This window comes from Papaver somniferum, chromosome 2, assembly GCF_003573695.1.
Source record: "Papaver somniferum cultivar HN1 chromosome 2, ASM357369v1, whole genome shotgun sequence".
NCBI lineage: Eukaryota > Viridiplantae > Streptophyta > Magnoliopsida > Ranunculales > Papaveraceae > Papaver > Papaver somniferum.
Window position 1 is genome coordinate 215925604 of NC_039359.1, and position 11048 is coordinate 215936651.

Genomic DNA, 11048 nt, shown 5'->3' on the forward strand with positions numbered 1-11048 from the left:
CCGGTCTACTTGAAATATTTTTTGCAATTTTTAAATTGATAATAATTTATTTAAGAATTTTATTTATGGAAAAAATTCATTTTCTGTGTGTTTAATTGTTTTACAAGAAACAAAACTCGTTTTATAAGAAAAATACATGTTTCGACCATGCCCATGCTCGTGTACCAAGCACCAAGTCCGTGTCTACTTGAAATTATTTTTGCAAGTTTTTAACTTGATAAATAATTTATTAAGAGTTTTATTTATTTAAGGAAAAAAAAAATTATTTTTTGTGTTTAATGTTTTACAAGAAACAAAACTCGTTTTATAAGAAAAATACATGTTTCGACCCATGCCCATGCGCGTGTACCAAGCACCAAGTCCGTGTCTACTTGAAATTATTTTTTGCAAGTTTTTAACTTGATAAATAATTTATTTAAGAGTTTATTATATGGAAAAAATTCATTTTTTGTGTTTAATGTTTTACAAGAAACAAAACTCGTTTTATAAAAAAATACATGTTTCGACCCATGCCCATGCGCGTGTACCAAGCACCAAGTCCGTGTCTACTTGAAATTATTTTTTGCAAGTTTTTAACTTGATAAATAATTTATTTAAGATTTTATTTATTTAAGAGTTTTATTTATGGAAAAAATTCATTTTTGTGTTAATGTGTTTACAAGAAACAAAACTCGTTTTATAAGAAAAACATGTTTCGACCCATGCCCATGCGCGTGTACCAGCACCAAGTCCGTGTCTACTTGAAATTATTTTTTGCAAGTTTTTAACTTGATAAATAATTTATTTAAGAGTTTTATTTATGGAAAAAATTCATTTTTTGTTTAATTGTTTTACAAGAAACAAAACTCGTTTTATAAGGAAAATACATGTTTCTACCCTGCCCATGCGCGTGTACCAAGCACCAAGTCCGTGTCTACTTGAAATTATTTTTTGCATGTTTTTAACTTGATAAATAATTTATTTAAGAGTTTATTTATGAAAAAAATTCATTTTTTTGTGTTAATTGTTTTACAAGAAACAAAACTCGTTTTATAAGAAAAATACATGTTCGACCCATGCCCATGCGCGTGTACCAAGCAATAGTCCGTGTCTACTTGAAATTATTTACAAATGCCCATGCGCGTGTACCAAGCCCCATGTCCGTGTCTACTTGAAATTATTTTTTGCAAGTTTTTAATTGATAAATAATTTATTTAAGAGTTTATTTATGAAAAATTCATTTTTGTGTGTTTAATGTTTTACAAGAAACAAAACTCGTTTTATAAGAAAAATACATGTTTCGACCCATGCCCATGCGCGTGTACCAAGCACCAAGTCCGTGTCTACTTGAAATTATTTTTTGCAAGTTTTTAACTTGATAAATAATTTATTTAAGTGTTTATTTATGGAAAAAATTCATTTTTGTGTTTAATTGTTTTACAAGAAACAAAACTCGTTTTATAAGAAAAATACATGTTTCGACCCATGCCCATGCGCGTGTACCAAGCACCAAGTCCGTGTCTACTTGAAATTATTTTTTGCAATTTTTAAATTGATAAATAATTTATTTAAGAGTTTTATTTATGGAAAAAATTCATTTTTGTGTTTAATTGTTTTACAAGAAACAAAACTCGTTTTATAAGAAAAATACATGTTTCGACCCATGCCCATGCGCGTGTACCAAGCACCAAGTCCGTGTCTACTTGAAATTATTTTTTGCAATTTTTAAATTGATAAATAATTTATTTAAGAGTTTTATTTATGGAAAAAATTCATTTTTGTGTTTAATTGTTTTACAAGAAACAAAACTCGTTTTATAAGAAAAATACATGTTTCGACCCATGCCCATGCGCGTGTACCAAGCACCAAGTCTGTGTCTACTTGAAATTATTTTTGCAAGTTTTTAACTTGATAAATAATTTATTTAAGAGTTTTATTTATTTAAGAGTTTTATTATGGAAAAATTCATTTTTGTGTTTAATGTTTTACAAGAAACAAAACTCGTTTTATAAGAAAAATACATGTTTCGACCCATGCCCATGCGCGTGTACCAAGCACCAAGTCCGTGTCTACTTGAAATTATTTTTGCAAGTTTTTAACTTGATAAATAATTTATTTAAGAGTTTTATTTATGGAAAAAATTCATTTTTTGTGTTTAATTGTTTTACAAGAAACAAAACTCGTTTTATAAGAAAATACATGTTTCTACCCATGCCCATGCGCGTGTACCAAGCACCAAGTCCGTGTCTACTTGAAATTATTTTTGCATGTTTTTAACTTGATAATATATTATTTAAGAGTTTTATTTATGATTATTATTCATTTTTGTGTTTAATTGTTTTACAAGAAACAAAACTCGTTTTATAAGAAAAATACATGTTCCGACCCATGCCCATGCGCGTGTACCAAGCAATAAGTCCGTGTCTACTTGAAATTATTTACAAATGCCCATGCGCGTGTACCAAGCCCCATGTCCGTGTCTACTTGAAATTATTTTTTGCAAGTTTTTAATTTGATAAATAATTTATTTAAGAGTTCTATTTATGGAAAAAATTCATTTTTTGTGTTTAATTGTTTTACAAGAAACAAAACTCGTTTTATAAGAAAAATACATGTTTCGACCCATGCCCATGCGCGTGTACCAAGCACCAAGTCCGTGTCTACTTGAAATTATTTTTTGCAATTTTTTAACTTGATAAATAATTTATTTAAGATTTTATTTATGGAAAAAATTCATTTTTGTGTTTAATTGTTTTACAAGAAACAAAACTCGTTTTATAAGAAAAATACATGTTTCGACCCATGCCCATGCGCGTGTACCAAGCACCAAGTCCGTGTCTACTTGAAATTATTTTTTGCAAGTTTTTAATTGATAAATAATTTATTTAAGAGTTTATTTATGGAAAAAATTCATTTTTTGTGTTTAATTGTTTTACAAGAAACAAAACTCGTTTTAAGAAAATACATGTTTCGACCCATGCCCATGCGCGTGTACCAAGCACCAAGTCCGTGTCTACTTGAAATTATTTTTTGCAAGTTTTTAACTTGATAAATAATTTATTTAAGAGTTTATTTATGTTATATGGAAAAAATTCATTTTTGTGTTTAATGTTTTACAAGAAACAAAACTCGTTTTATAAGAAAAATACATGTTTCGACCCATGCCCATGCGCGTGTACCAAGCACCAAGTCCGTGTCTACTTGAAATTATTTTTTGCAATTTTTAACTTGATAAATAATTTATTTAAGAGTTTTATTTTGGAAAAAATTCATTTTTTGTGTTTAATTGTTTTACAAGAAACAAAACTCGTTTTATAAGAAAATACATGTTTCACCCATGCCCATGCGCGTGTACCAAGCACCAAGTCCGTGTCTACTTGAAATTATTTTTTGCATGTTTTTAACTTGATAAATAATTTATTTAAGAGTTTTATTTATGAAAAAATTCATTTTTTGTGTTTAATTGTTTTACAAGAAACAAAACTCGTTTTATAAGAAAAATACATGTTTCGACCCATGCCCATGCGCGTGTACCAAGCAATAAGTCCGTGTCTACTTGAAATTATTTACAAATGCCCATGCGCTGTACCAAGCCCCATGTCCGTTACTTGAAATTATTTTTTGCAAGTTTTTAATTGATAAATAATTTATTTAAAGTTCTATTTATGGAAAAAATTCATTTTTGTGTTTAATTGTTTTACAAGAAACAAAACTCGTTTTATAAGAAAAATACATGTTTCGACCCATGCCCATGCGCGTGTACCAAGCACCAAGTCCGTGTCACTTGAAATTATTTTTTGCAAGTTTTTAACTTGATAAATAATTTATTTAAGTGTTTTATTTATGGAAAAAATTCATTTTTTGTGTTTAATTGTTTTACAAGAAACAAAACTCGTTTTATAAGAAAAATACATGTTTCGACCCATGCCCATGCGCGTGTACCAAGCACCAAGTCCGTGTCTACTTGAAATTATTTTTTGCAAGTTTTTAACTTGATAAATAATTTATTTAAGAGTTTTATTTATTTAAGAGTTTTATTTATGGAAAAAATTATTTTTTGTGTTTAATTTTTACAAGAAACAAAACTCGTTTTATAAGAAAAATACATGTTTCGACCCATGCCCATGCGCGTGTACCAAGCACCAAGTCCGTGTCTACTTGAAATTATTTTTTGCAAGTTTTTAACTTGATAAATAATTTATTTAAGAGTTTTATTTATGGAAAAAATTCATTTTTTGTGTTTAATTGTTTTACAAGAAACAAAACTCGTTTTATAAGAAAAATACATGTTTCGACCCATGCCCATGCGCGTTACCAAGCACCAAGTCCGTGTCTACTTGAAATTATTTTTTGCAATTTTTAACTTGATAAATAATTTATTTAAGAGTTTTATTTATGGAAAAATTCATTTTTTGTGTTTAATTGTTTTACAAGAAACAAAACTCGTTTTATAAGAAAATACATGTTTCGACCCATGCCCATGCGCGTGTACCAAGCACCAAGTCCGTGTCTACTTGAAATTATTTTTTGCAAGTTTTTAACTTGATAAATAATTTATTTAAGAGTTTTATTTATGGAAAAAATTCATTTTTTGTGTTTAATTGTTTACAAGAAACAAAACTCGTTTTATAAGAAAAATACATGTTTCGACCCATGCCCATGCGCGTGTACCAAGCACCAAGTCCGTGTCTACTTGAAATTTTTTTGCAAGTTTTTAACTTGATAAATAATTTATTTAAGAGTTTTATTTATGGAAAAAATTCATTTTTTGTGTTTAATTTGTTTTACAAGAAACAAAACTCGTTTTATAAGAAAAATACATGTTTCGACCCATGCCCATGCGCGTGTACCAAGCACCAAGTCCGTGTCTACTTGAAATTATTTTTTGCAAGTTTTTAACTTGATAAATAATTTATTTAAGAGTTTTATTTATGGAAAAAATTCATTTTTGTGTTTAATTGTTTTACAAGAAACAAAACTCGTTTTATAAGAAAATACATGTTCCGACCCATGCCCATGCGCGTGTACCATAAGTCCGTGTCACTTGCAAATGCCCATGCGCGTGTACCAAGCCCCATGTCCGTGTCTACTTGAAATTATTTTTTGCAAGTTTTTAACTTGATAAATAATTTATTTAAGAGTTTATTTATGGAAAAAATTCATTTTTTGTGTTTAATTGTTTTACAAGAAACAAAACTCGTTTTATAAGAAAAATACATGTTTCGACAAATGCCCATGCGCGTGTACCAAGCACCACGTCCGTGTCTACTTGAAATTATTTTTTGCAATTTTTAAATTGATAAATAATTTATTTAAGAATTTTATTTATGGAAAAAAATTCATTTTCTGTGTTTAATTGTTTTACAAGAAACAAAACTCGTTTTATAAGAAAAATACATGTTTCGACCCATGCCCATGCTCGTGTACCAAGCACCAAGTCCGTGTCTACTTGAAATTATTTTTTGCAAGTTTTTAACTTGATAAATAATTTATTTAAGAGTTTTATTTATGGAAAAAATTCATTTTTTGTGTTTAATTGTTTTACAAGAAACAAAACTCGTTTTATAAGGAAAATACATGTTTCTACCCATGCCCATGCGCGTGTACTAAGCACCAAGTCCGTGTCTACTTGAAATTATTTTTTGCATGTTTTTAACTTGATAAATATTATTTAAGAGTTTTATTTATGAAAAAAATTCATTTTTTGTGTTTAATTGTTTTACAAGAAACAAAACTCGTTTTATAAGAAAAATACATGTTCCGACCCATGCCCATGCGCGTGTACCAAGCAATTAGTCCGTGTCTACTTGAAATTATTTACAAATGCCCATGCGCGTGTACCAAGCCCCATGTCCGTGTCTACTTGAAATTATTTTTTGCAAGTTTTTAACTTGATAAATAATTTATTTAAGAGTTCTATTTATGGAAAAAAATTCATTTTCTGTGTTTAATTGTTTTACAAGAAACAAAACTCGTTTTATAAGAAAAATACATGTTTCGACCCATGCCCATGCTCGTGTACCAAGCACCAAGTCCGTGTCTACTTGAAATTATTTTTTGCAAGTTTTTAACTTGATAAATAATTTATTTAAGAGTTTTATTTATGGAAAAAATTCATTTTTTGTGTTTAATTGTTTTACAAGAAACAAAACTCGTTTTATAAGAAAAATACATGTTTCGACCCATGCCCATTCGCGTGTACCAAGCACCAAGTCCGTGTCTACTAAAAATTATTTTTTGCAAGTTTTTAACTTGATAAATAATTTATTTAAGAGTTTTATTTATGGAAAAAATTCATTTTTTGTGTTTAATTGTTTTACAAGAAACAAAACTCGTTTTATAAGAAAAATACATGTTTCGACCAACGCCCATGCGCGTGTACCAAGCACCAATTCCGTGTCTACTTGAAATTATTTTTTGCAAGTTTTTAACTTGATAAATAATTTATTTAAGAGTTTTATTTATGGAAAAAATTCATTTTTTGTGTTTAATTGTTTTACAAGAAACAAAACTCGTTTTATAAGAAAAATACATGTTTCGACCCATGCCCATGCGCGTGTACCAAGCACCAAGTCTGTGTCTACTTGAAATTATTTTTTGCAAGTTTTTAACTTGATAAATAATTTATTTAAGAGTTTTATTTATTTAAGAGTTTTATTTATGGAAAAAATTAGTTTTTTGTGTTTAACTGTTTTACAAGAAACAAAACTCGTTTTATAAGAAAAATACATGTTTCGACCCATGCCCATGCGCGTGTACCAAGCACCAAGTCCGTGTCTACTTGAAATTATTTTTTGCAACTTTTTAACTTGATAAATAATTTATTTAAGAGTTTTATTTATGGAAAAAATTCATTTTTTGTGTTTAATTGTTTTACAAGAAACAAAACTCGTTTTATAAGGAAAATACATGTTTCTACCCATGCCCATGCGCGTGTACCAAGCACCAAGTCCGTGTCTACTTGAAATTATTTTTTGCATGTTTTTAACTTGATAAATATATTATTTAAGAGTTTTATTTATGAAAAAAATTCATTTTTTGTGTTTAATTGTTTTACAAGAAACAAAACTCGTTTTATAAGAAAAATACATGTTCCGACCCATGCCCATGCGCGTGTACCAAGCAATAAGTCCGTGTCTACTTGAAATTATTTACAAATGCCCATGCGCGTGTACCAAGCCCCATGTCCGTGTCTACTTGAAATTATTTTTTGCAAGTTTTTAATTTGATAAATAATTTATTTAAGAGTTCTATTTATGGAAAAAATTCATTTTTTGTGTTTAATTGTTTTACAAGAAACAAAACTCGTTTTATAAGAAAAATACATGTTTCGACCCATGCCCATGCGCGTGTACCAAGCACCAAGTCTGTGTCTACTTGAAATTATTTTTTGCAAGTTTTTAACTTGATAAATAATTTATTTAAGAGTTTTATTTATTTAAGAGTTTTATTTATGGAAAAAATTAGTTTTTTGTGTTTAACTGTTTTACAAGAAACAAAACTCGTTTTATAAGAAAAATACATGTTTCGACCCATGCCCATGCGCGTGTACCAAGCACCAAGTCCATGTCTACTTGAAATTATTTTTTGCAAGTTTTTAACTTGATAAATAATTTATTTAAGAGTTTTATTTATGGAAAAAATTCATTTTATGTGTTTAATTGTTTTACAAGAAACAAAACTCGTTTTATAAGAAAAATACATGTTTCGACCCATGCCTATGCGCGTCTACCAAGCACCAAGTCCGTGTCTACTTGAAATTATTTTTTGCAATTTTTTAACTTGATAAATAATTTATTTAAGAGTTTTATTTATGGAAAAAATTCATTTTTTGTGTTTAATTGTTTTACAAGAAACAAAACTCGTTTTATAAGAAAAATACATGTTTCGACCCAAGCCCATGCGCGTGTACCAAGCACCAAGTCCGTGTCTACTTGAAATTATTTTTTGCAAGTTTTTAACTTGATAAATAATTTATTTAAGAGTTTTATTTATGGAAAAAATTCATTTTTTGTGTTTAATTGTGTTACAAGAAACAAAACTCGTTTTATAAGAAAAATACATGTTTCGACCCATGCCCATGCGCGTGTACCAAGCACCAAGTCCGTGTCTACTTGAAATTTGCAAGTTTTTAACTTGATAAATAATTTATTTAAGAGTTTTATTTATGGAAAAAATTCATTTTTTTTGTTTAATTGTTTTACAAGAAACAAAACTCGTTTTATAAGAAAAATACATGTTTCGACCCATGCCCATGCGCGTGTACCAAGCACCAAGTCCGTGTCTACTTGAAATTATTTTTTGCAAGTTTTTAACATGATAAATAATTTATTTAAGAGTTTTATTTATGGAAAAAATTCATTTTTTGTGTTTAATTGTTTTACAAGAAACAAAACTCGTTTTATAAGAAAAAACCTAAACCTAACTTGATTTGCAAGTTAATTTTCCTATAAATACAACTCGAAAATCTCTTTTCTAAACACACAAGAAGCGACCATCTCTAGGTCTACTTTTCTTCATCTTCTTGCTTTTATTTTCGTGCGCCGTTTTACTTCCATCCCCGTTGCTGAGTTTAAGAGTGGGTAACTTGTATTGTGCTAATACAAGTTATATCGGACAGTCTTATCCTGGACACATCTTCGCACGTTGGGGTTTAGCATTACTTTAGAGTATACCCGCGAACTAATGTGTTAAGGACAACTTGTTGAACCTGTGATTCTGCCCTCATCAATTTGTTCGTGGTAGAGTTGTTTGATACGGCTCTTTATATTTATTGTTTGATACATTTGACGTTTCTTCTATTATTGCAAGACTCCAACACCTGCATGTAAGAAACTAGGTGCATACCTTTGTGTCAATATCAAGTACTCATGAACATAATCTTAATTTTATGGTTATGATGCATGTGTACCATTTATATCAATATCCTTGATTGCCTTTCTTAATATCCCGGGCCCAATACTCGACATCCTTAATGTTTCGGTAATAACCTAGACCCGTAAGTGTATTTTGAGTATCAATAACAAAGAAGAAATGAAACATGTGATGTCAGGGACTAATCACCATGAGTACCTGTGACATATAAGTCATCGATTTCAACTCTTTCCATGTAAGTAGAGAACTAGCATTTTCCTTGTTTTAGAGAATTGTCTCTTGTTCTTCCTAATCACGCATCATCCAAAACAGAAAATTAAGTAGTTAAACCAAATGTAGTGTTGCTAAATGTAGTACTTACTACTTACCAGTAGTTCTTTCGCTACTAAAGGGTGATCTGTTACAAATGTCATTCCCGAAGTGACAATGACAGAAATTGATGCGAAACTAGCAAGAAGAAGCCCAAATATCAGGTACATAACAATATCATCCGTTAGGAAATCCTCTTTTTTCATATCTTCTAGGACTTGATCAAGAAAATCCCCATGTTGGGGCACCTGTGGCGAATTACGTCTTTTGTGTAGGACATCCTTCATCAGTTTCATCGCCTTCTTTTGGTTCTAATTAATACACAAAATTGGTTAAAAAGACCAGAATCAACAATTCCCGAGTACAAAAGACATTTAGATTTTGATACTGTTTAAATGGACAAAAATGTAAAAATAGTCAGGATGTAAACAGTTTCATCCTACCCATTTTCAAATACTTTTTATTATTTTTAATTTACATCTAGTTTCATCCTTCCTATTTTTTTTTGTGTCCATCTATCACCCATAATAATTTTTACTAGTCCATTTGAACCATGTTTTAAAAATAATTAATATGTATTCAAATTAAAGAAAAATAAAAATTTATAAGGATAAGCCTAGAACTTAAAGATACTAATGATTTTTGAACACTACTATTATATAATATGCCGTCCAAAACGAAAATTAATTCATACCTGCATGCATCTGTGAAAAGCAGTACCGGGGATGTTAACTGGAAAAGTCATAAGACCTTTAAAGAAGCTCGCGAACATCAAACTGAGATTTTCGGTAGACTTCGTTGAGTCATAATTGAAGAGATGCTTCGAAGTTAAATCGAAGATCATCTGTAGCACAAATTCAATAGAATCTGTGAACGACCGGAGAAAAGATGTTTCATACACATTAATAAACATTTGGGTGTATATACCCAAAAGTCGCAATTTTCAGAGTTGGTAATATGCATGCATGCACCAGCCATCCATATTTCCATCAAACACAATTAAGTAGTCAAATGTCGCACACATGCATTTGGCATTTTATACTTGTTAGACCTTTATAATTATTTATACTTACACTAGTAATGGAAGACTTAAGTTCAACAGAAGGTTGATTGGACCATGACTCCAGTGCCTGGTAAGACATCATTTCAATTTTAGGGAGAAGTTTTTCTTTCAAAGCTTCAGTACCAAAATGGTTCAAGACGGCATTTCTAAAATGCTTATGAATTCGAGCATCAGTTGCACATTCAAGACCTCCACCAAAAATTGCAGAGAAAGAATCCATGTACCATAACTCCACTGACTTCCGCTCTTGTTGGAATATAAAGTAATTAAAATCTGGATCCGACGATACCACTACAGGGTGACCTGCCAAACTAGTCCGGAACATTGTTCCGTACCTACAAAATCCGATGAATTCTGGTCAGTACGATCTTTCCATCTCCGTAATCATATCAACAACAGGTTTGACAATATTACCTGGCAAATCTCTTCTTGAAGAAGTATGGTACGTCTAATGAATTATTGGAAGCAAAAAACTGAATCGTTTCACCGATGAGAGGGAAACCCATGGAACCAGGTGGGAGTTTCCCGTTGCATTTTGGATTTCTCCATCTATATACATAATGAGTAAAAGAAACTAAGCTAAAGATATGAAACACAATACAACAGAACCCCACATTTTTGGGATGCAACTTGAATTCCAATCAAGAGATTGATGAAGTTTTTGGAGATTGATCTTTATCTATATAAATATTATTAGTTACACCTTCGGTTAAATGCTTAGTCATCATGATGTCATGGTATCACCAACCACTTATATGCTTACTACAAATTGTCAGCCGACCTTCTTCGATACCATCGATTCCAGTGTGTTTTTATCTTTTCC

At 30.1% G+C, this 11048-nt stretch overlaps 1 protein-coding gene across 1 annotated transcript in view; it reads right to left on the reverse strand.

Moving 5' to 3' along the window:
* LOC113352848 (cytochrome P450 87A3-like) overlaps positions 1-10774 on the reverse strand; it is a 32291-nt gene extending 21517 nt beyond the window's left edge. Inside the window, exons 1-6 of the mRNA XM_026596612.1 lie at positions 10728-10774; positions 10236-10560; positions 9857-10006; positions 9222-9473; positions 9052-9111; positions 8891-8969 (exon numbers count right to left, since the gene is read on the reverse strand). Coding sequence (XP_026452397.1) covers positions 8891-8969; positions 9052-9111; positions 9222-9473; positions 9857-10006; positions 10236-10560; positions 10728-10774 — 913 coding nt within the window. The remainder of the gene's footprint in view (positions 1-8890; positions 8970-9051; positions 9112-9221; positions 9474-9856; positions 10007-10235; positions 10561-10727) is intronic.
* Positions 10775-11048: the final 274 nt, after the last annotated feature.